At 46.9% G+C, this 25,288-nt stretch overlaps 1 protein-coding gene across 1 annotated transcript; it reads left to right on the forward strand.

Moving 5' to 3' along the window:
* The first annotated feature begins 9,980 nt into the window (after positions 1–9,980).
* prdm1a (PR domain containing 1a, with ZNF domain) lies at positions 9,981–24,400 on the forward strand. Its single transcript, XM_067237724.1, has 7 exons — positions 9,981–10,157; positions 12,412–12,726; positions 15,890–16,009; positions 17,070–17,322; positions 20,475–21,562; positions 21,695–21,823; positions 22,019–24,400. The coding sequence occupies exons 1-7, from the start codon at positions 10,131–10,133 to the stop codon at positions 22,637–22,639; spliced, it is 2,553 nt and encodes an 850-aa protein (XP_067093825.1). The 5' UTR covers positions 9,981–10,130; the 3' UTR covers positions 22,640–24,400.
* Positions 24,401–25,288: the final 888 nt, after the last annotated feature.

Below are 25,288 nucleotides of genomic sequence, written 5' to 3' on the forward strand. Positions count from 1 at the left end.
TGCGTGTGTGTGTGTGATTGATCCAAAGCTCCTGAGGATCCGGCAGTCCGGCTGGTGCTCCGGACAGGGTCACTCACTGACGGATAGCGCCTATCCGTCTCCCCTGGCGACAGGATGGACGATGAACCCTTCCGTTTCCTCTAAATATTTACAGAGCAAGAGCCAATCCGAGGCGAGGGGTGCCCTTCTCCACGCCTGATGAGATTAGGGTATGAGAGTGACGAGTCTGTGTGTGCGTTTGTGTGTGTGTGTGACGGCAGACAGATTGCCAACCGTGTGGGTCAGATCGCACGCATTAGGGACGCTAAAAGCTTTCTGTGGCATAAGAACCCAGGGTAAACATGATGTCAGAATCTTTATCTATCCGTCTAAACACGGTCGCATCCAACTTCTTTCTCTTGTAACGGAACGCCACAGGACAGCACACATTACCGCATTAGTAAGTGAGGTCATATCTAATTCATAATTAGTATCACAGAAATACACGGTCACACACTCTCAGACACGCCCCCCTCACGCAGCCCCCTCTTTCCTGGAGTGAAAGTGCTTCAGCCTGCTTCCTTCCAGCTCAAAGTAAATGAGTAAAATGTGTTGAGCCACGGGGAGGAAGTGGTTTTCAAACCGCTGTGGCATGCTGGGAGCTGAGAGCCATGTTTAAACCAGCTGTGTGTTTGTGTGTGTGGAGGGGGTGGGGGGGGGGGACTTGCGGGGGTCCGAAGCCCGACACAGAACCAGAGTGCCGACCTCTTCAGAGAAAAACCTCCAGAGCTCAGACAAAGCTCTGTGTCATCAGCATTGATATTAACTGGAGCCTGATTCTTCTCTAAAAAGATGCTAATGCTAATGGTGGATTATCAGCAGGGAGATAATAGTAATGCTAACTTCTGATGTGGTTGTGGTGATAACAGTCTGATATCCTTTCTTGTTTACTACCTGGTTTCTGGTTAGCTACCCCTGCCAGGATGGCTCTTGATATACGTTTTCATAGAAATAAAAGTCATTTAAAAAAGGTTTGAGAAGCTTATTTCCAACTAAATTGCTATTTGTTGGGTTACTGTGTCCTCTGTGTTTAAGAAACTTGTTTTAACAAGAGGCTAGAAGTGGAGAGCCACAGGTTGTACACAATTGTTGATCCGGTTGATAATGCCATAATGTACTTGAAGGCTTTCGCTATGTTAACTTGTCTGTGTTTTTCTATCAGAGATCCATCGGCTTACTTAAAACACTAGAAAATATTCATGACGCTTGCATTCAGGCTAGGCCAATTCACAAAGGTCAATATACAAAAGGTAGACTCATTATCTACCATATCTGTCAATTAACATTTTAACAATTAGCAATACACAACTTTTTGCCCATTTCACTCTTTGTAGTAATGAACAACTTTCTCTAACTTGATCACCATTTAGCATATGCACAATACAGATCACAGCTTGAGGAGTTGAGGAGGGAGGGGACAGTTGACACATAGTTGTCACCAAACCCCCCCCCCCGCCTCGCCAGGGCAACACTGATACGGCGGAGGGAAGGCCTGATAGTTTGACTGCCAAATGGAGCATTAATAAGTATGGAGAGTCATGACTGACTCTCCATGGGGGGTGAGTCTAAAAGCACTCTCCTGGTCTGCCCAACGACGGCCGTTTAATGACATCATAGCATCGGTGAGTGAATCGTAATTAATAAACGATGAATCGATAAAGTGGTTGACTAGGGAAAACATTAGGGGGTGGCTAATACTAGAGTGTGTGTGTGTGTGTGTGTGAGCGCGTGTGTGAGGTGAGGCCAGATTGAGTGACCACTCATTAGGAGGTTAAATGAAGCCTATTGTCCAGAGCGGTGCTGATTAAGCTGCTCTGGTGACCAGCGGATCCCCTCCACCTGCCATAACCATCCTCCAGCTCATCCATCACTCCACTTGACCTGGTCAGAGGAGAGCCTGCAGCCACAGCCCAGAGCACTGGCCCAGCCAGGCCCCTCGCCCAGCCAGGCCCCTCGCCCACTCCAACTCAGCCCAAAACACGCTGATCCCGCACAACCAGCATCGGCCAGAAACGCGGCGGTCCTGCTGAGTGCACAAACCACAATGCAATGCATCTCTCCACCATCTTGAGCTGTCAATAGTTCTGAGCCCTACTGCACCAGCTTCAGGAAAGGAAACAAAAATACTTGACATCCGGCCAAACAAGCCTTTCGTGCCTTTTAAACCCCAAACTAAGTCTTTTGCCCCACCTTTTACATACAGTGGTCTACATTTTGATCCTAAATCCACATCTGCTGTAAAACTCGTATCCCTGCCCTTCTCCCAGGGCCATGCCAGCCAGCTTAGCCACGACAAGCCACACTTCTGGACCCAAGCTCAGCAAAGTTTAATTTCTTTGTCTGGACTTTCAAAATAAATCAATAACTATAATCAGTGGCGTCTTCCCCTCGCCCACGCCCCAGCTGCCAGCTACAAATCTGAATTAAATTAATAACCGGATTAATAAAAACATTAAATCTGTTTTAACATAATTGATTTTCTAATTAGGTCAAAAGACACAATGGACTACAATTGTGTCTTCTTAATGCATATTTATAATGAAGGCCGGTGAAAGTAAATCTCTGTCTGGCTGTACAAAATCACATCATCATTTGAATTGTTTTATTATGGACATATAATCAAAGCATAATTTTTTTTTTTTAATGAATGAGATGGGATTTGGCAAATATTCCTTTAAGAGCAACTTTATCAAACATTAAATGCAATACTGTTATTTCCGCTAATGTAGACAGCAAGTCCGCAAGTAGAACATAAAAGATTGCTTTCTGAAATATAAGTCCAGTCATACACTTTCATCAAAACCAAATAACCTAAGTACTAGAATAAATATGCTCACTAGTGCATATAAAAACAAGACAACATCTGGTAGATTTCAAGCAGACGGTGAAAAGAAACCTCCAGTTTGTTGTCCAAACATCAACAAGATAGTCTTTTTTGTTTTTTTGTTAATTTTCCCCTAATAGTAATATAGTTCTATTTTATTCTACTCAGGATTAGCCAAATGATCAAGACATGGTTTAAACTATACTAGGTCATAATGGTAAACCTAATCCGTTCATATTGTCACTTTCACTATGTCCCACAACACTCCTTTATTGTACAGTATATTGTACTGTACAGAATAGCTCTCCTATACCAAGTTACAACACGCCCCCTGAATATCCTAGATCAACAAGTGTGTATGTGTGTCCCACAGAATTAAAGTAGGTCTGTGGAACATGGCAGGTTCAGTTGCAAATCTGATACCATTGAGTTCACTGGATTTTCCCTCTGGTCGTTGCCAGACTGTTATCGCAAAGAAAAGAAGCACTTGTTTGTCACAGAAACCCAACGACCTACTAACACTGGAAAGTGAAATTGCTTCATGTCAGTGTCCCCTGCTCTCACACCCTGGATTGCCTAATTGTTGGTGTCAATAGGTTTCTCTCTCTCTCTTTCTCACACACACACACACACGCATACACACAGCTCTTACATTTGACCTCTTTATCTCTGTTCAACCGAGGTCGTGGTTTTTCATTGACAAGGGAGACAGAAAAAAGAGAGAACCAGAGAGAGATAGAAAGAGAGAGAGGGAGAAGGGAGACACTACACCCAATGACATACACTGGGTCACAAATCGCTGTTATGCAGCTATGTGGTTAGAACCTTTGTCTTCGTATGGCACTTGGAATGACCGCGTATGTTAAAAGTTCATACTTACTCATACATTCAAATACAAAATGGAACACACTAATACTTTGAAAGGTGTGTGTGAAAATGAACACATACACACACACACACACACACCATTTCTGTGGCACGTGGCTGCTGTTCTGGGTGAATCCCAGTTTGGCTTTGACTCTCTCTGGCAGTCGGCCAAGCCAAATATTTCAGAACACACACACATTCACAGCTCTGTGCCAGAGAAGGATAAAGCCAAGGGCTTTCCTCGATATAACAGTGTATTTGTTTGTGTGTGTGGATGGGTTTGTTTGTGAATGAGAGAGAAAGCGAGTGAGTTAGCAGGTGAGTGAGTGAGTGAGTGAGTGAGTGAGTAAAAGCGAGAGAGAGTGGTTTTAGGTATTCCTAGGGCAGGAACAAGGTGTGTTTGTGTCTGTGTGTGTATCTGCCCCTCAAGACTAAAAGACTTCCGACTCTCCTTCCTACTGCCTTCCCTGCCCCCACAAATCCCTCCCATCAAATCCATCGTCCCACACACACTTCCACTGCTTTGAAGAGGGGAGTAGGAGCTTCGTCCCTGTTCAGTGTGTGTGTGTATGTGTGTATGTGTGTGTTTGTGTGTGTTGACAGGCAGAGCAAGTCTGTTTCGCGTAAAGATCTGAGACTTCTGGGCATGACGGAAGTGTGCCACTGAGGCTAACCCACGCAGTATGGACCCCATTACTAGAAGGATAAAGAGAGAAGGATGGAGGAGGAGGTGGGGACAGATTGAGGGGTATCGGGGGGAGGGGGGGGGGAGGGGGTACAGACAGTACACCATAAGGGTTTATACTGCAGATAAGCTTAACAGGTGCTCTGCACTAGCACCAATGTCTCACTCTAACACAGGGGCGGTCTGTCTCAGAAACATTAGATATGCGTTGTTTTCAACTGACTCCTGACTGAACGAACGGTAATTGCACAAAAAAAGGAAAATGACATGGTATCATCCTTACTTTTAGTAGGCTAAGCAATTTTTGCACTTCCCGTTTCTCTGAACTTCTTTGATATTTTTTATGCAAAGCATATTCGTTGTCTCAGTTAAACAGGTGACTTCTCGCTGGCTGCTAATGAAAAGTGTTGGGAACAGAATTCGCCAGACCAAGTAGGCCTATGAAAGCTCCCAGCACAAACCCCATTTATAGGTCAGGCCTATATAATCGGAAAACCTTCTTTACACTGGTAACAAATTGCCTAAAATATATGCGAACAATATGTTTAAAGTATCAACGTATAACCTGATTTACTCGACTGAGACAGTCTTCATAAACACAGTTGATCCATAGTAGGCTATTTGTATTAGCCTATACATTTCTTTTACATCGCTTTTATATAATGACTCCATACTGTACGTGGTTACAAAAACTAGTTATGCCACATTTAAGATAATGAAAGGGGGATAGGCCTTTAAGATTTTAAAATAATGTATAGGCATATATTAAACAAAATGTAATCATTGACTTTTGGCCAATCAAAGGATATATTAACAAATGTGTCCACATTTTCGTTTTCTTCGTTAACTGTGTTCAAATATTCAAGTAACCTAACGTCCAAACGTCTATTTCTCCACAGTATCAACTGTAGGCCTTTGTAGGCCACTTAAACTATTGCGAGCAATATAAATATTAACATTCGTTTTTTGTTTGTTCCGTTAATTAAGTGGAGCCCCAGGTGGTGGTATTCGATGCTTGAAGGTGTCAACTATCTGGACATTTTGGCAATGTTAACATCATTAATTTCGCAAAGGTCTGAAAACAAGCTAATCTTGTACAAAATATAAATAAATAGATACATTAAAAAGTAAAGAATAGTGCCACTCCGCAAACGTTATCTAGAGAGTTGTTAAAGGGGAGTTTGCTTTGTTAATTGCTCGTGCTAATCCTAATTACTGTTTTGGGTGGAGCTGACTTGGGCTCAGAAAGGAGGGTAGCCTACTCTGGAAAGTGTGCGGTCTACGCTTCAGACCCATCTAAATCCACAAGAGCAAATTCGGACTAAAGTGAAACAACGATCCGTTGAAGACACCCGAGTTTCTGATTTTGGATACGGATCTGTTACCATTTCTATCAAGACAGGAAGTTCATGGAAGCGCAAGCAGGTGAGACCGAGTTCCCTCCACACTCGCGCTCCAAATGTGTACAGTCTGTAAAAGAGCGTCTGCTAAATGACTAAATGTAAAAACATTGATCGTTTGAAATAGGCTAATAAAATGTGTGTTTGATAGACTGATATTCAAACTGGAGAGAATATGTATGTCTACATTTCTCTTAATTTATCGAAGATTTTCAATTTTGTATCTAGGCTAGAACTCAGGATTCAGCACATTAATTTGACAGTTTCAGATAGGGGTTTTATGACCGAATGGAGGCCTGGTTGTTGTGGGAATCAAACGGACACTGCCTATCCCTGCTGTTCCAGCTCTGTGTCGATATGGATACTGATAAAGCATTCTGGATAGGTTCTGGTCACTTGCAAATGGTCAGTGTGATGAGGGATTCAATGGATCACTTTCAGAACACCCCTTTCATTCAGCCCAGTGTTAGGGGAAACGTAGCTACACTTACTCACGTGTAAATGCGCTTTATTCAAAAACTATGGGTCTACATAATTCAATTGTTATGGATATAGACATTTGAGATTTTTTTGTCCAACAAAAGTTCATATTGCAAAGTTTTTCAAGTCAAGCCGCACCACTTGCATATCGTTCTAAACCGAATACATTTCGAGGCTGACACCGTTTATAGCAGTTTGGACTCCCGCTGTGAAGTGTCTTGCTCCTTGACACGGGCATGGGGAGATGTGCACACGCGCCCAGCACTATTATTTTTGCGCATGTAACACACACCACAACCTGACAACTACATAAACATTGTTTCAAGTACAGCTGTCGCGTTGAGCGGTGGTTACAGATTCTTTTATAAGACTTTTATCTATTAATATCGTTTTTAAAATATAATTTCCCATGTTGGCTGTGATTTGCCGTCTTATCCAAATGTCAGTACTAGACATGTATTCGATGACGCAGAAGGCATGTATTGTGAATCGGTAGGCTAAAGGGAATAATTTGTGTAATGCTGCATGACTTCACTCTAAATTGTACAAAAACTGCAGGCATGTGATTCATGAAGAATAGTCTGTGACTAAGCGCACGTTTCGAGTTGTTTATGGGAACGCAAACGCAGATAAACATTTACCCAAGAGCTGGATACAGGAAGCGTTCGTTCATTGAAATTGAGCACAACATCAAGTTATGGGAACTCTTCTGTAAACATTTCTTTATATATGAACAGCAATACCTTTGTATTTCACAAATGTTGCACCAAAAGAGAGATCATGTGTGTGGAAGTGGTTTGGCCTGATCATTCATTTGTGTGTGTCTGTACACACACGCAATGTAGGCACAGGCCACCATTTCCACCTCCTATTCTGCCCTATAGATGAAAACATGTGCTGGTCAACTCCCCAAATCTACAAGCCATTGGCCCCGTAATGAAAAGTACAATGTAATGATTTGTGTGCCAAGTGGACCATGATTAGCTTTTCCAAAGGAGGTGGCTGTGTGGAATATATATACACACACACACACACAACTCAGACAAAGTTAGCTCCAGATGGCTAGAGAAGGGGTAACTGTTTGTGTGTGTGTGTGTGTGTGTGTGTGAAGTCAGGCGGATTGGTAAGATTAGGAGAGCTACTGCCTTACCCCCCAAGCCCCACCCCTGTTTCACTGTAGGGGGGCTCGACATGACACATGCCACGCGTCCAGCACCAGACCCCTCCAACTGTCCACACACACACACACACACACACACACACACACACACACTTGGAAGCGTGTTTCTCCAAGCCCAAACGGGATCATGGCCTGGTCTAAACTCTCTAATTCCCCCTAATGGGACTGTCATTGAAGGATTAGATTCTTCCAGAACAATGCCCAAGTCCCATGCAGAACCGGTCTGTACTCAGAAATAGAGGAAAGTCCAAGGGTAGACTACGTTCAGGACAGATTGCGTCTGCCTTTAATTTACATAGAATCACATATAGAAAATATACATATTTGTTTCATGTACATGGCGTTGTACATGTACAGTCATGCAGAGGAAATGGCCAAGGGCCAATCTCCACTCTTGGATCGTGTGACACGGTTAGGGTTAAATTTCCCACAAGCAAGGATTGAGGTAGCTGCCAATATGAATCGGGGGAAGGAGAGAGAGGAAGACAGGAATCAGTAAAACTCCTGTGAAAAAGATTCTTCTCTGTGTGAGAGAGAGGTTTTAAATGAAATATAAATGCAAATGGTTCAGTTGAAGCATTTGAATGAAAAATAAGCAGCTATGCAAAAAGCCCCATGCAAAAAGCAGCCCAAAGGGTGAAGTTCATAAAAAAAATGGTGATTCTGGCGTCTCTCCTAGTCAGGTTCCCCAGAGACACTTGGTCAAGTGTGTGTGTGTGTGTGCCCGCGCACGCTGGGCCGTGGTAGATCGTGATGGAGGCCCTCATAGAAATGAACACATCTTCCAACGCTCCTTTGTCTCTCTCTTTCTCTCCCCCCCCCCCCCCCCCCCCAAGGCATGCAGGCAGGCCACATGAAATACAGCCCCCCACACACACACCACTCCCGTCCTTCCGCATAAACAGAAAGAACCATTTGAATTTGCCTTCAGAGCACAGGGGACCCCTCCCCACCCCCCTGTGCCTCCCTCCATCCGTCCTGCCTTCCGTCGCCCCCTCGTTCCATCATGAGGGTGGGTTGGCAGACAGAGAAGAGAGGGGGAGATACCCTGGAGCTCCTGAGGAAGAGAAGTTTGAGTGGAGGGGTTTGGGGTTGGGGGGGGATCAGAAGGAGAGGTGGTGACAAAATTGAAATGGTTGGCGAGCATTTGTGTGTGTGTGTGTGTGTGTGTGATTTGACTTAGATTTCTCCCAGTCATAGGGATGGAACACGTGTCTTTCTAATTCGGGGACGACTAGTTCTCATCTGTCCCCTGTCATGTGCTTTTCTTCTTCTTTAGTTCAAATTGTAGTGTGTTTCTATCCTTGGGAGCAGTTGCTTTGGTGCAGAGCGTAACATGCAAAACACATGTGTCACAGATCTGGCATGATGCGTGTGTGTGTGTGTGTGCGCTTGTGTGTGTTTCGGAGGGCGACGGGTCGTCCGTTGGCAGGAAGGAGTAGGCAGCGAGTGATGTGGCCGGCCCTCTGTCACCAGTGGGGTGGGAGGATGAGAGGAGGGGAGAAGTGTTTAGATTGAAGAGCCTCCATCCTGTTTGCTGCTTCCTCGCTTCTCTCCACCCTGTGTGAGGCAGCTGTCAATCAAGATGGGGAGGGAGATAGGGAGAGGGAGAGAGAGGTGAGATGGTCAGTGAGAGAGCGGGCTGGAATGGGAAAGGGAAGAGAGTGGGGAAGATATTTAAAACAGACAAAGAGAGTCAGCGAGGGGGATTTCCAGTCAAATTCCCGGACATAGTTGCCTGGTGTTTTGAGGGGGCTTTGCAATGGAATCATATCTGACCAGCTCAAGATGGAGATAAAGTGGCATGGGCAGATAGAGGGAGGCAGAAGTGGAGTAGACTGGAGAGGCAGATAAAAAGAAAACACGTTGAGGTTTCACTCGAGTACAAGAAAGCCTTGATCAATCTCTTGTCATTAGGAGAAGGCAGAGCTAAGGAAATGCGAAGACGAGGTCAGACCAGTGTCGCCCTCTAGAGGGCGTGTGTTTGTGTGCGTGTGTGTGTGTGTGTGTGTGTGTGGGTGTTTGTGTTGGTGTGTGTGTGTGTGTAGAGGGGGTTTGTTGATCTCTCTTCCTGGGGAAAGAGAACATCCTGAAAGTGACTCAGTGCCCCTCCACTGTTTACCAAGTGTTGAGCTGTGGACGGACGTTACTCTTCCTTCTCTCACACACACAAGCATGCACACACACACACACCTAAAACCATAAAGCCATTGTGCTTAATACATACACAAAAATCATACAATTATCTTGGCCTCTGCCGTGTGTGTGTGTGTGTGTGTGTGTGTGTAGCCGTCTCTTCCTAAAACTCAGGCATCAGGTGAAAGCGCCTGCTGTTTCCTTGGACTTTTTTTACTGAGTAGAAGGTGGTGTGCGTGTGTGTGTGCATGTGTGTGTGTGGGCGGTGCAGAAGGGGCGGGAGAAACAACGAGAAGTGGGAGGAGCTTATGGCCCCCCTCAACAAGTGAGATGTTGATTCACTCAGTCAGTCAAACAGAAGGCACTCACTGGAGCACACACACACACTCGCTCACACACTCCACTGGCACTGTGGAGTAGCGCTCGGAGCAAAGGGGGAGAGGGAGAGCTGCACCTGTCCCGCACACACACGCTGATTCGCGCACACACACTCACCCAAGGGACAAATCAGACAGCCCTATGTGTGGCTGGGACCAAAGCTTTTCGGTGAGTAGAGTTCTGCTACTGTGTTTTTGAGCTACTTCATGGGGGGGGGTGAACAGGCTTTCTGAATTGTGCTCCATTTTGGCTGATTTGTCAGTTATCTTTTTTTATTTGAATTGTGATTGCTGTTGGCGATGTTTTGTTCAAGGGAATCTCTTGGGACTTTCAGTTTTATTTTAGTTTTATTCACTTGCCGATGTTGTTTGAAACTCATACGTTTGTTATTTAACTTGTTGAAAGGATAGCAGTAAAATCGTAGGAATTTGTGTTGAATGTTAGTTGATTAAGACGTTTTTTATCGGCATATGTTAGACTCTGACTCCATTCCTTGAGTGAAGTTTGGTTCAAGTTAAATTTCATTTCAAGCTGTTGCTTTAAAATGTTTTGCTACGACTGCATGAAATTAGATGTTCATTTAGATTAACAGAAATTGAATACTTTTTTTAGGTAAGTTGCCTAATAAAACAATTATAAAACATCCCCAAAATGTTTTGGGACATTGTAGTGTAGTGTATGTGTTGTAGGAATATACTTACCAAATTGAGAGCTGAATTAATCAGTTGACTTTTGTTATTCTCAGTTTCAATACTATACTTGTTTCACAGATGTCGTACAAAATGAAACCTTACAGCAAAGAACAGATGAAACTTCACAAAGTCACCTCTAAAGTGTAAATTATTTTATTGGCAAGTCAGCACTTGCCAAATTATTTTCCTAAAATGCAGCATATGACGATAAATATTTGAACAAAAAATGTATACAAAAGAAGTTGATCGTAAAATGACTGCCTAGTGAAACTGCAAAGCTGTCTGGTAAATACTTAATTAATATTTGTGGAACCTTGGGACTTGGGGGAAAAAACACAAAATGGATAATAAAACATGTAACGTGAGTTTGAGGTATGACCAAGCTTTAGTACTTATATTTCCGATCTATCGTCAATAGTTTTTGGGATGTCTTTCAATACATGTCAAACCAATAAATTGTGGTTATGGAGAGGTCATAGATACTTTTTTTTCCTTTGTGTGGAAAATAGATGTTTATCCCTTTTGTGAGCATGTGTGTCTGTGTGTGGGATGGTCTTGGGTGGGAATTGTTTGAAGTTTGTTTGTGCTGCTGTGGCCCCCCAAATGGAAAAGTTTGGCGCTCCCTTCCCCAGTCTCCCACATACACACACACACAAACACACACACACACTTGGGATGATTTGCTGGTTCCGCTACTCTGCCACTCGGATTCCAATTTTAGCCCCCGTTCAGACAGACTTCCTTCCTACACCTTCTCCTGTTTGTCCCTTCTAACCCCCTCGGGGAGGAGAGAGGGAGACACAGATAGGGCAGATGGATAAAGAGGAAAAAGCAGGCTAAAGAAGGGCAGAGAGAAAGGGACCAGGAGTGTGAGGAGAGTGTGAGGAGAGTGTGAGGAGAGTGTGAGGAGAGTGTGGAGAGTGTGAGGAGAGTGTAAGGAGAGTGTGAGGAGAGTGTGAGGAGAGTGAGAGGAGAGTGAGAGGAGAGCGAGGAGAAGGGTGAGGATGGACAGAACAACACTTTGTTTCATTTGATGGGAGTGTGGAGAGGGAAATAAAAACAGAAAAACGAAAGATGGGAAGAACGGGGTAGCAAGCCTTGACCCTGTGACCAGACGGCAGCTTGCACAGCTCACGGCAGCAGACTTGAGGGTTGTCTGTCATTGGCCACTCGGTCTATCTGCGCACTCATTGGTCGCTGTCTGCTCAGCCCAACTGTTTGCTCGCTGGGTAATGGGCAGGCCGTGCAATGCTCAGAAGAATTGAGACACGCATTGTAGATGGCAAACGATAACAAAAAATATTCGTCTTTGGACTTCCCGTCCCCTTTTTAGTCCCTGCTTTTAAATGCTTCGAGAATACATGTGTGGAGGGAAACAATGTCCTATCTTTGGTGGCCTCCTACTGTACACACACAAGGTCTGGATAAAACGTCACACACAGCTCAGATAGACAGTCTGCTGACTCAATCTGTATCATAGTAACTCAGCCCTCACTGACTCACACACTGGATAATAAAGTCCTCTCTCTAGTGGCCTCTCTTGCTCTCTGTCATGCTCTTCCCCTCACTTCTGGTTCCTTTTGTCCTTATCTTCGCTATCTCCCTTTCATCTCTTTTATGTGTCTTTCATTCTCCAAATCTGTTTAAATCTTTTATCTGTTTTTTTTTTTTTTTTGTCTGACGCATTCACTGCATCTCTCGCTCTCTCTCTCTCTCTGTGTCCCTTTCAGGCGACCTCTCATAGCTCGGCCATGTTGACTACTGAGGGGGCCCACACCGTTGAACACGACGACGACAAAATGGACAGCGAGCTGCACAGGAACACCGAAAGCGCCACGGACGCCAGATCTAAAATGGCCGCCGCCGACCCCACGATGGAAGAGGCCGACATGATGAGGTGGACGGAGGCAGAGTTCGAGGAGAAGTGCACCTACATTGTCAAAGACACACCCCAGGAGCCGAGTCCAGACAGCGAGGGCCTGACGAGGGCCGAGGCGTCGCTGCCCCGCAATCTGGTGTTCAAACACCCGGAAAGCTCCACAGAGGTGAGCCGAAACACACACACACACACGCGTACACTCTCCGTCCAATAAATACAGACATCCTCTCTCGGCATAACGCATGTATACAATTACAGACATTCGGTTACTTAGACACACACACAGATGCTCATACAATGGCAACCATCTGGAATCCTACTCTCACACTGCCACACAGACAATGTACCCCCCCCCCCCCCCCTCCGCCGCCCCCCCCCCCCCCACAGACACTCACACACACGTGACTCAACACTCGTCATACCGTCAACCCTGAAAAGTTGCAGCCCTAGGGGATATTGTGGTGAAGTGTGTCTCGTTCTCACACACACCGACACACACACACACACAGACATGGTTACAACTGTTTGTAAGCGCTGTCTGAAGGGGATTTACCTTTTTTTGCAGAGGATCGCGCGCACACGCACACACGCACGCCCACTCACTGAGATGTAATGGAAGATTACACAGACTGCATCAAGAGTTGATCTTCCGTACGTCCATGCTATCATAAATCATTATCTCTGCTGTTATCAGAGTGCGATAAAACAATATTGATGTGTGCGTTTGTTCATGTGTTTCTAAGAAGCATCATTTTCATATCCCAATTTAGAGCAGTTGTCTTTATTATCCCCTAGAGGGAGCACTAACATACAATGGGTTGCCAGAGTGGGTAACTTAAACCCTCCAAATGTCAACCATACCAGCATTCACAGCCTCAACCATGATTGGACTGGAAGGCCTTAGACTACCTGAGTCAACTAAAGACGGCTCGTGGCTTTAAGTGACGCAACAATTGTCATCACGATCAGGATGCTGAACTCAGCGTGTGAGCTCTGGGTTGAATGTGGTGTCAGGGGGTCAAGGAATGGTTGCAGTCCATTGTGGTCCTAACCTGATCAAGACCCTGTTTGGTTGAGTTGAATAGATTTTCTAATCATTGGCTGTCTGTGTTTCTTATCATACCAGAGGGGAAAATTGTGCGTGTGCGTTTCCAGTACTACAGTACTTTGTTTACGAGCTGATACAATTTCAGTCAATATTAATCTCCCTTTGACGGAAGCAGGTCACAAAGATAAACTGATAGAGAAACAGAGCAAGAGAGGAAAGAGAGAAAGGTTTGGGAAGAGGGTAATATCCAAAGTGATCAAATGATGTTGACCGTCATTAAGGGGAGCATTGTGAAGTCAGTTAATAGGTTATCCACCAAAACACTTTAATTTGGAGATTTGCTTCCTCCCACGAATAGAAACGGGGATTTCCCAACTCTTAAGGGGAGACGGGGCTGGGCGTGGAAGAGTTTACTTCGGACACGCATGGAGAACCCTTTGGGGAAATCTCTGTCTGCGTGCGGTAGCCTTTAAGTCTGTGTGTGTGTGTGGTGAAGGCGAGAACACGGTTGTGTGTGAGCGTGTCGGCGTACACATGTAGGTTCATCAAGTTTACCACAGACGGGATCTTAGGCTAAACATCTAGGCACGGTAATCCTTCACTCTCAGACAGGCTTGCTTTTAGTATTTTTTTTTATTCCTTTCTTCCTCTCCTTTTTTTCCTCAAAACGTCCTCTTTTTTCAAAATCGCGATTGTCTCAAAGGGAACAAAGGCCTCTTAATATCAGGTGTGGATACCCCCTTGAAGGGGAGAAGTCTTTGGAGGTAATGAGTTGGGTTTGATGTGGCTGGGTGTGTTCGGTGGTTACGAGAGGGGGTGTCAGAATGGGAGGTGGAGGGAGGGGCCACGTGGGCCATTACAGAAAGAAGGCGGCGTTTTGGCTTCATAACCCAGGGGATGCTTTGTGGCATGACCCGATGAACGTTCAAACGGGGACGCTGAACTCTGACCCCCCAAGGCGTCTGAAACAGAGACGCGTCTATTCAAGAGAGCTAGGTGTGTGCCTACACGCGCGCACACACACACACACACGAGCTCGCGGGCGGAATTCAAACGGCAAGTCTACACTGCTGTTTCCCTCACCAGAGCACTAGCCCTCGCACACTCACACAAGTCTACACGGCTGTTTCCCTCACCAGAGCACTAGCCCTCGCACACTCACACAAGTCTACACGGCTGTTTCCCTCACCAGAGCACTAGCCCTCGCACACTCACACAAGTCTACACGGCTGTTTCCCTCACCAGAGCACTAGCCCTCGCACACTCACACAAGTCTACACGGCTGTTTCCCTCACCAGAGCACTAGCCCTCGCACACTCACACAAGTCTACACGGCTGTTTCCCTCACCAGAGCACTAGCCCTCGCACACTCACACAAGTCTACACGGCTGTTTCCCTCACCAGAGCACTAGCCCTCGCACACTCACACAAGTCTACACGGCTGTTTCCCTCACCAGAGCACTAGCCCTCGCACACTCACACAAGTCTACACGGCTGTTTCCCTCACCAGAGCACTAGCCCTCACACACTCACACAAGTTTACACGGCTGTTTCCCTCATCAGAGCACTAGCCCTCGCACACTCACACAAGCCTCTTTTGTTTGTTGATTCAATCATGAAATGATGACTCCTTCCGCCCTCTTCATTGGAGGCCGTTGACGTCCAGGCAGGATGCGATTACGTAAATCAGCCCCCGAACCTCAGACCACCTAAGACCTCTTCGCACACACACACACACACACACACTTTCATAAACACACTTGGCAACACTTTACATTAAGCGTCCAGTAACTACCATGTAAGTACATAGCCATACCAAAAAAATAATTTTAGCAAAAAATATTGTAGCAATTACTATGAAATGACATATAGGTTAAATGGGTTGTATAGGTTATTTATTTTTTATTTTTTTACAAAAGTGTGAGAAGGCTATGGGGGAGGGGTGGAAGGGGTGAGGGGAAGTTGTCAATGGGTATTTGAAGGTTGTGATACCAAAACAAGACGAGCGTTGACATCCAGTCGAGTTTCACTTGTACCCAAGTGAAGTTGTGCCACTAAACCGTAATAAAGTGCATTTACATAGCAGTACCTATGGAACCACTATGCTGTTAGTACAGCTATTACTTTGGAGTTGGGTGGTAGTTCATGTCACCTTAAAGTGCTGCCACACACTTCCATCACTCTTTCTCCCCCTAGGTACACACACACACACACACATGCAAACACACACACGCGCACACACACACTGCTTATCACTCTCTCTTTCTGTATCTGTTCCCAGGTGATTGGAGTGTGCAGCAGAGAGTACATACCCAAAGGAACCCGGTTCGGCCCCCTGGTGGGCCAGTGCTACACTGCAGACAGCGTCTGCAAAGACGCCAACAGGAAGTACTTCTGGCGGGTGAGCATTCTGGCAGGGAGGAGGAGAAGGAGGAGGAGGGGGGGGGGGGGGGCGTTACACAGTCACAGCAGCTTCACTTTCAGTAACAGCGGAACGGCAGAAAAACAATGGAGAGACAAAAATGTCATTTCCTGTTCCACTGGCAGGGTGTGACGTCACTGCAGGGGGTCTCTCGGGGTTCTGAGGAAGTGTGTATGTGTGCGCGTGGTGGTGGGGGGGGTTTCTCTGCGGTGTAGGGTGATCTTTTTTTCTCAGGGTGTGCGCGCAAATATTAGTCTGCAATTCATTCGGCTCTCATACGCAGAGTGACAAAGCAGTCTCTGTTTGTTCCACTCTGTCAACACTGTTACTGGCAATCAATGGTGTTTTGAACTTGTTCCTAGGTTCTAGGCATTTTAAATCTGCTCCATGACTGCATAAGATAGCGGTTCTTATATCAGTAAGAGTGGCACATAAACGTAGTCAAATCTGTACCGGAACACAGGAAGAAAGAGAGAGAGAGAGAAAGGGAGAGGAGTGAGTGATGTCATTTTTACAGTGTGCAAAGAGAAACTACTACATGTCAATGTTCCTGTAAGTGAACACTTCGTACACAAAATCTGTATTCGGCAAGGTGTTCCATTCACCTCCATCGCCTGGGCCACAATAACAAGTCAGAGACGCTTTGGCTTTGAGGTGATGGTGCAATCACCATTATGAGAGAGTCAGCGGGTGAAAGAGAGAGAGAGGGGGAGAGGAGATCAGAATGAGTCAAGTCCTTCAGGACGAGTATAAAGAGAGGAGCCGTCAGTCGATCTCTCTCTGTCTCTCTGTCCGGACTTTGAAGAGGCTGAATGGTGAACTGAGAGAGGGTGAGAGAGGTGAGGGTGGAGAGGGAAAGAGGGATGAATATACTAGATTATCAAAAGAGTTGGGTCAAGATTTGCCTTATGTTTTCTCCGTTTTTATTTTTTATTTTTTAGATCTCACCTTATCAAAATGTCTCCTTTCTCAAACTTGCTCGCCCTGTCACTGACGAGTACGTCACTGGTACTGACTTCTTCCTCCCTCCATTCATCAGATATACTCCGAGGGTGAGTTCCACCACTTTGTGGACGGCCTGGAAGAGGAGCAGTCCAACTGGATGCGCTACGTCAACCCGGCCCACTCGGCCAGCGAGCAGAACCTGGCGGCGTGCCAGAACGGCATGGAGGTCTACTTCTACACGGTGCGGCCCGTTGCCCCTGGCGCTGAGCTCCTGGTGTGGTACTGCCCCGAGTTTGCCCAGCGCCTCCACTACCCGCCCTCTGGAGAGCTGATGATGCAGAAACTCAGTAAGGACTTGGATGGATGGATGGTTGGATGAATTGTTGTGGGCTTTTTTGGCCCTCTTACTGTACTAGGTTGCGCACCTGAGCTTTTCTGGGTAGTCTCACTTACGTATTCATTAGTAATGACTGGGGCCGCTTGACAGAGCAAAAAACCTCCCTGATATACGTGACACATAACGCAAACACCCTTCTGCCTGCTGGCAAGGCTAGAGAGGGGAGGAGAGGGGAGCCTATGAGCTCGGCCACAGTTGTGCGGTGTTTGGTGAGGGTGAGAGTTGGATGAAACCCAAAGCATTCCAACACTACATCAGTATTCATGATTTGCTGTGTGTGTGTGTGCGCGTGTGTGTAAGAGAGAGTTCCTAAGTGTGTTGCTCTTCAGCCACATATTCTTTTGGTGTGCACCCATGTCTCCTTCCTCTGAACATCATCCTGTCATTATCTCTTTCTTCCTATCTTTCTTTCAGACACACACACGCAATCCACCTTTCATCTCTGTCAACACTATCAGTTGTGTGAGAGCGCCAAAACGGCTTCACTGACAGTGTAATTATGCGTGTGTGTGTGTGTGAGAGAGAGAGCGTCAGAGAAAGACACAGAGAGAGAGGATGGACATGATAGTAAGGCTGCAGTGTTACTTAGTTAAAGACACTCTTTCAACATGAAAGCTTGCCCAACCAACCAACTCTAGTCTGTTGCTTAACCAGAATCAAAGGACTGTAGAAAGGTATTTGTGTGTGTGTGGGAGGTGGGGCTCGAAAACTAAAATCATATAAATGCAAATCCAGTTGGGGAAAAAAGCCCTTCTATCCTCGAAGAGATTAGGAGAGGGAGAGAGTGAGAAAAGACAAGGAGACAAAGAGAGCGACAGAGGGGGAGCTGAGGAGTGGAGACGGCCTTCTGCCTCCAGGTGTAGCTGGGATAGTCCTGCTGGAGGTGGGGTGGCTGGGGGCGACGGAGCCCAGTCTTGGTGACTCCAGAGCCCAGGGAGATACACTGCCCCTGGGGCAGAGGGACACAGAGACCCTGGGCCCCCCTGGTGATTACCCCCCCCACACACACACACACCCTTCTCTCTCTCTCTCTCTTTCTCTGTAATTATGTCTCTCGACCCTAAGCCCCAGAGGCCGCTACTGACCTGGGAGTGACTTACTGTAGCTACCTCTCTCTCTCTCTCTCACACACACACACACACACAGACACACCTGTAATTCCACTCAGGTACTTATACCCTTCCTTTTGCCTTTCCTCATTTTCCTCTCTATACAATTCTCTCATCTACACCTCCATTCCTCCCTCTTTTTTCTCTCTCACTCATTTCAGGTTTCCGCTCCCCCAAAGCTTCTCTGTCATAGTGGAACTAGACTCGGGTTTGGAGGTTAGAGAGTGAGTGAGTGAGTGTGTGTGTGTGTGTGTGTGAGAGAGAGAGTGCGTAAGAGTGGAGCTTGTATATGTGAGTCAGCAAGAAAACGGAGATGTGTATGTGAGTCAGCAAGAAGCATCTGGTCCGTTATGACTGAGGCGCATTAGTTTTCCCACTCAGTCTCTTCTGGTTCTCTTGGAGTGTGTCCACATTAAGAAGAGAAGTATGTGCACTGCATTTTCTTTGCCTTCAGGGCCACAGTTCTGGGCACCTGTTTTGCAATACAGCCCTTCTAAACGTTCGAGTGTGTGTGTTGAAACACTCCGCCCTGAAACACCCCACCTGTCCAGCACGCAAGTCGCATACTGTACATTTCAGGGCATTCCAACACACCAACACTCTCTCTTTCCAACTCGCATGAACACACACACAGGCAACCCCATCTGCTAACCGTGTGTGTGTGTGTGTGTGTTTGAGGTGCTGACTGCTTTTTGGCCCTTCTGTCTAATTTATTTGGCTCTCGGAGTGGAGCGAAGGAAGAGGCGGAGAGGAAGAAAGCAACCTCCGTCGTTGACTACTTGAACTTCCTGGCGAAGGGGCCGTGTTGACAGATTGATATCTCCAAGATGGCTGTCCTGTTTGTTTTCTGGATGAGGGGACGAGGGGGAGGACAGGGGAAGAAAGGGAGGAGGGGGAGGGGCTGGAGATATCTGAGGGACGCAGTAGGAGGTGGGGAAGGTGGAGGAGGAGGGGGGGGGAGTAGATACTGATAACCTTATTGTTTACTCACTGCCGCTGCAACACTGCAGTAGGGGTCAGTGTGTTTGTGTGTGTGTGTGTGTGTGTGTGTTCCCTCAGTTCTTCCATGACCCTCCAGTAAAGGTTTGCTGGGCAGTAAATGGGTGGGATTATTGATGTCCACGCTGACACAGATGGAGGTTTAACTGCCGACAACGCGCTTGCTGGAAAAGTAAGGGGCTTTTAGTTATGTTGTGTGAGAAGCCAGCCAGCTCTTGCAGTAATCCCTTCTTTCATCATGTTGAGGTGACCGTAGGTGTGAGTGAGGGAGGAGCAGGAAGGGCTCTGCTTTGACCTTTAACCTGGAGATAATACAACATGTTGAGGAATCATGGGAAGTGATAGTTCTTAAATTCAAATCAGTTTAGGATAGGGTCATGTTTTGTAAAAGTATTTTCAGGGTTATTCTGAAGACTTCTGCTTGTGTGTGTGTGTGTGTGTGTGTGCGCATGTTTGTCATCTTCCAGAGGAAGAGTAAACAATTTCAAACAAAGCATTCTCACTGTGCCCCAGTCCTGCCAGGAGGTGTGTGTGTGTGTGTGTGTGTGTGTGTGTGTGTGTGTGTGTGTGTGTGTGTGTGTGTGTGTTAAAGGCCAAGTTGAGGCCAAACTTGGAAGAGGATCTATCTATTAGCAGGAAACTTTCAATCAGACCTGCCTACCCCCATTTGGATTTTATCTTGATTTTTATCTGCTGCCTCCCAGCCCCCTCCCACACACACACACATTGCCCAGAGGCAGCTGTTACGCCTCACTTCCTGTCTTTTGCAAAGCCCCCCACCGATCGTTCATCAAACCTGTCTCCCTAATTGAACCACTGGGTTACTTACTGTGTTTCTCAAGTGCCCCACCTCTTCCCGACCCCCAACGCCCACCCTGAACACAAGCACATTTAAGTGTCTTCCGTTTCGGGACCCATTTTCTCCAGACTTTCGATCAACTGACTTTTGAAAACCTTTGACTGACTGTCTCTCCCTCCCTTCTCCCTCCTACAGAGCAGAGTCTACTGGAGGCCAAGCAGCAGGCCAGCGAGGAACGCATCGTCAGCAGCACCACCCAGACACCCACCCCCACCCCGGTCAAGAGGGAGCACAGCGTGTCCTCCATCCTCCGAGGCACCACGTCCTCCTCCACCAACAAGAGGGAGCCCAGTCGGCCCCTGGCCACACGGCCGCGCTGCTCTGACAGCCCTGAGAGGCCCCTGTACCCCCGGCCCCTCTACCCGCCCCTGCGGCCTCACCCCCACATGGCCGAGGACTTCCTCAGCCTCAAGACCAGCCCCGTTCAGTACGGCTACCCGGCCACCCGTTCCCCCGGCAACCAGTCGTCGGCCACGCCCAGCCCGTCGGCGAGGAGTAGCCCGGAGAGCAGCCCCCAAAGAAGCCCCGCCGGCCCCCAGCACGCAGCCCCGCCCTCTGGTTTCTACCCCCGAGGTCTGGGGCCCTACCCCGGCTACGCGCCACCTGCCGCCCCCCTGTCCTCGCCGTTCTATCCCCAAGGCCATCACTACCCCCGCTACCTCCTGCCTCCTCACTACCCGCTGCCTGGCGGCGGCGTTCCCGCCGTGGGGGGCATGTTCCCTCGCATGTACCCGCTCTACAGCAACCTGCTGCCCCCACACATCCCCCTGCTCCCCTCCGACGCCGCCTCCAGACGCTTCCTCATGCCCGACTCCATCCATCCTTCCTCGGTCTCCGTCCCCAGGGACTTCCTCCTCCCCGCCCCCACCAGTGCCTTCTCGGCCGCCACCTCCCTGAAGGACAAGGCCGGCCCCCACCACCCTTACCCGGGTCACGGGGCCCCACACAGGCACCCTCACGCCCCCTCCAGTGGGTCCCCCACAGCGGGTACCTCGCCCCCCAGCGAGAGGGTGCCCACCAAGCCTACCTCAACCTCAGCCTTGCTGGGCAGCGCCAGCAGCAGGTCGGAGGAGGAAGCCATGAACCTGAGCAAGATGAAGCGTGGAGGCAGTGGCTCCGCGGGCTACAAGACACTTCCCTACCCGCTCAAGAAGCAGAACGGCAAGATCAAGTACGAGTGCAACGTCTGCAGCAAGACCTTCGGACAGCTCTCCAACCTCAAGGTGAGACTCGGACGCCGCCATTTTGTTCTGTGCTAAACCAGTAATTTGATCGATGTCTTAAGAAAATTATCAAGAAATCTTGTTTCCGGGCCTATTTTAGTAATTAAACGTGTATTTTCTTCTGGCATCTAGGTCCACTTGCGTGTCCACAGTGGCGAGCGGCCCTTCAAATGTCAGACGTGCAACAAAGGTTTCACCCAGTTGGCCCACCTGCAGAAACACTTCCTTGTCCACACCGGAGAGAAGCCCCACGAGTGCACGGTAAGGCTAACGCTAATGCTACGCTAGTTGTTGATGTTATGCGTAAGAATACTGAGTCACCTTGATTATGTTATGCTACTTCCAGATGATTCATGTAGAAGCTAGCTACTTGCCAGCTACCAATCCATACATTGTCAATGCAACACACTTTTTACCGGACAACCGCTAACCCATCTCCCGTGCCCTCCTCCCCAGGTGTGTCACAAGCGCTTCAGTAGCACCAGCAACCTGAAGACCCACCTGCGCCTCCACTCTGGAGAGAAACCCTACCAGTGCAAGCTGTGCCCGGCCAAGTTCACCCAGTTTGTCCACCTCAAGTTGCACAAGCGCCTGCACTCCCGCGAGCGCCCCCACAAGTGCTCCCACTGCCACCGCCACTACGTTCACCTGTGCAGCCTGCGGCTCCACCTCAAGGGCTTCTGCCTGGCCGCCAGCTCCCCCTCAGGCAGCTCCGCCATGGGGCCCTCCACCCTGAGGCTCGGCAGCTCCCTGGACGAGCTCCAACGGGCCAACGAGGAGATCGAGCGCTTCGACATGAGCGAGCATGCAGAGAGGCTGGACCAGCTGCAGGGAGGCGTGGAAATGGATGCCGTTCTGGAGAAACAGATCCTGGGCATGCTGTGGAGGGAGATGGACCTGAAAGTCTCCCCTTACCATCCCCACCACAAGGGGATTCCTAGCGAGCTCCTATCCGCCAGTTACGGCCTGTATGAGTCAGCAAACGAGACGTCGGTCATCAAAATGTGTCGGAGCAGTCCTCCTCCGTTGCTTCCGGCCAACGTCACGGTCAAGCAAGAGTCGGAGGAACACGCTTAACCCCTTCGATGATGAACCGGCTTCAGACTGTATAGCTCAGAGAACTGGGTTGCCCGGAGCAACAGGTGTAAATATCCGATTTCTCGGTTTTCATTGGTGGTAAAATTGGGATGAAAATGCGTTTTCAACCTATCAGGGACTTATGTACTCAGGGCTTAAACATGATACTGTCCCCCAGACCACTTAACAGTTCCAGAGTGTCCTACACTTATTACAAAAGACAATCATCTGTCCTGGATTTCATGTTGTTGTTGTTGTTGTTATTATTATTATTATTATTATTATTGATATCTATGTAGTTATTTGTCGTCCATTTTTTTTGGATCAGTTTATTATTATATAATCTTCTTAATTTATTTATACAAATTTTGGTCTTCTCTGATAGCAATATGTGGAAGTGATGTTTACAGTGACTGGGTAATTCATTGTATCTGACTGTTGACTGTTTTTTTTTTCTATTTCTCTCTGCGGCCATTTCTGTGTAGATACTTTTTCTCTTCACCGGTAGGCCTATCTGTCCTGTGAGACTGAAACCTCGGACCTGTAGCGTGACAGTGTCCATTTTCAGGGTTGTGTATAAAAAAAAAACTAAAAAAACAATACTGCAGGTATAAAAAGGGTCAAAGGTAGTTTGGAGAGACCTTGTACTTTTGTTTTGCCAAAGGTTGCCACATTAGCTGTTTGATAAGAAAGAGCTTTATTTGACCTTTTCAGCTTTCCAGAAGACTTCCCTTTGTCCACATTCGTGCTGACCTCTCCACTTAATTTAAATGAGAAAAAGGGCATTTTTGTATATTTTCAACAACAGTTACCTCAGTGTATGTACGTGTGCATGTGTGCGTGTCTGTGAATGGATGTGTGCGGGTTGGTACGACTGACTGGAGTGTGTGTGTGCTGGTGTATGTTCAGAGAGTAATCTGAAGGCGGGTGTATTCTATTTATTGCTTTTGCTACTTGAAAAAGAAAACCAAAATGAACTGGAGTGCAAGCTCCCCAAATGGTCCAAAGGACTGCAAAGTCTGTTCGAGATGTAGCACATATAAGACTGGGAACTTCAACTACTATCAAAACCTTAAAGAAGACATGTACGCTAACTGCAACAGTGTATTCAAATGGGGATTCGAGAAGCTACAAACCAAAGTTCACTTGGCTTTAATTTGTTCACACACACAAAAAAGAGAGACTGAAAGAATGGGAAACAAAGATAACTGTATGTGTATCTGATGAAGTGTTAGCTCTTTAGCTATGGTCTTGTTTTATAGGTTTTTTTGTTTGTTTTTTTATGGAAAAGAATGGACTCTGGATCTCTCCTTGTTTGTGAATGGCACAGACCAAAGCACCTCGGCCTTCTTATGCACTGGCCCTTCCCCTTAAATACTTCTGCGCCGGTGCTTGCTCCTCTCATATCTACATCGTTTGATTGTTCCGTATTGGCTTTAAGACTGTGTTCTGTATGTCTCCACGGTAACTGTGACCCGAGGCAAGTGGTCTGGAAACAGTTCCACATCAGTCCCTTCCATCTCTTCTCTTTTTCCCCCCTCCCCCTATGTCTCCCTCTCTCTCTCTATCTCTCTCTCTCTCTCTGTCCATACCTGAAGTATGACCAAAGCCTTCTCTTTGATCAGCAGCTTTAAACTCTTGAGGAGAAAACTAAGGAAACTAATTGACTGTCTCTGTTTACATTCTGGTTTACATCATTTATTTATGTGCAAAAATGTCCAAATGTAAATTATGATATAAATGTTCACTGTTCTAATCTGACTTTTGGTTGTGGGTGTTTTTATTTGATGCCATCTGATGATTATCTGAAATAAGGGCTTCCTTATCAAGTATTAGGGAAAGCTGGCTTTAGGTGAACCTACTGTAGCAGCACAAGAGAACACCTGAGCAGTACAGTCATTTTACCATTGTGCCTTTACCTTTACCTAGGAAAGCGTTTAGCTACCGAGTCTCAATTCCTGATTTTGTGACACTGAATATTTTACAGATTTAGGAAAACATGGGTAGCTCACAAAAAACAGCCACTTTGGTTAAGAGCTATCAAGCTTTATGTCCATTTCCGTGCCATGCTAAGCTTAAAGACAGGAACAGGAAATAGCAGTTCATTTGGAGCACATCCCCTTGCCCTATGGCTATAGTAACTGAGGTCTGTATTTTACCCCCCCACCCTCCCCAGTCTACCCTGCACCATTTACTCATGAGACTGGTGCCACTCCACTTTTTGAGAACAGACAGACAAGGTTCAGTCACGCCAACAGTGCATTTCTGAAAAGGTGTGTTTAACCTTTTTGCATTTGATTAAAATACAGTTTTGTATAATTAGATTTAAAAAATGCAATGGTGACCAAGCAAGATTTTGATTGGATTCAGCCCCCCCTTAAAGTGATAAACTTTAAGGGGTGAACTATTAACATCCAAGGATGTAATTTCCTTGAGGCTGACATCCGCTGCAGGATCAAAATGTCCTAACTCAACTGATGTCACCGTCAGTTACAACGGTTTGATAATCAAAGCTTGACTAGAGTGTAGGCTGATGGTATTGCTACATTAATAATTTATGAATCATTCCTGACCAGATTTGTATTCAAAAACACATTTGGGAGAAACTTTGACGGCTTTCTTAAATTAGCTTAAAAGTTACTAAGCTTT

The sequence above is a fragment of the Osmerus mordax genome, chromosome 6 (genome assembly GCF_038355195.1).
Source record: "Osmerus mordax isolate fOsmMor3 chromosome 6, fOsmMor3.pri, whole genome shotgun sequence".
Classification (NCBI taxonomy): domain Eukaryota; kingdom Metazoa; phylum Chordata; class Actinopteri; order Osmeriformes; family Osmeridae; genus Osmerus; species Osmerus mordax.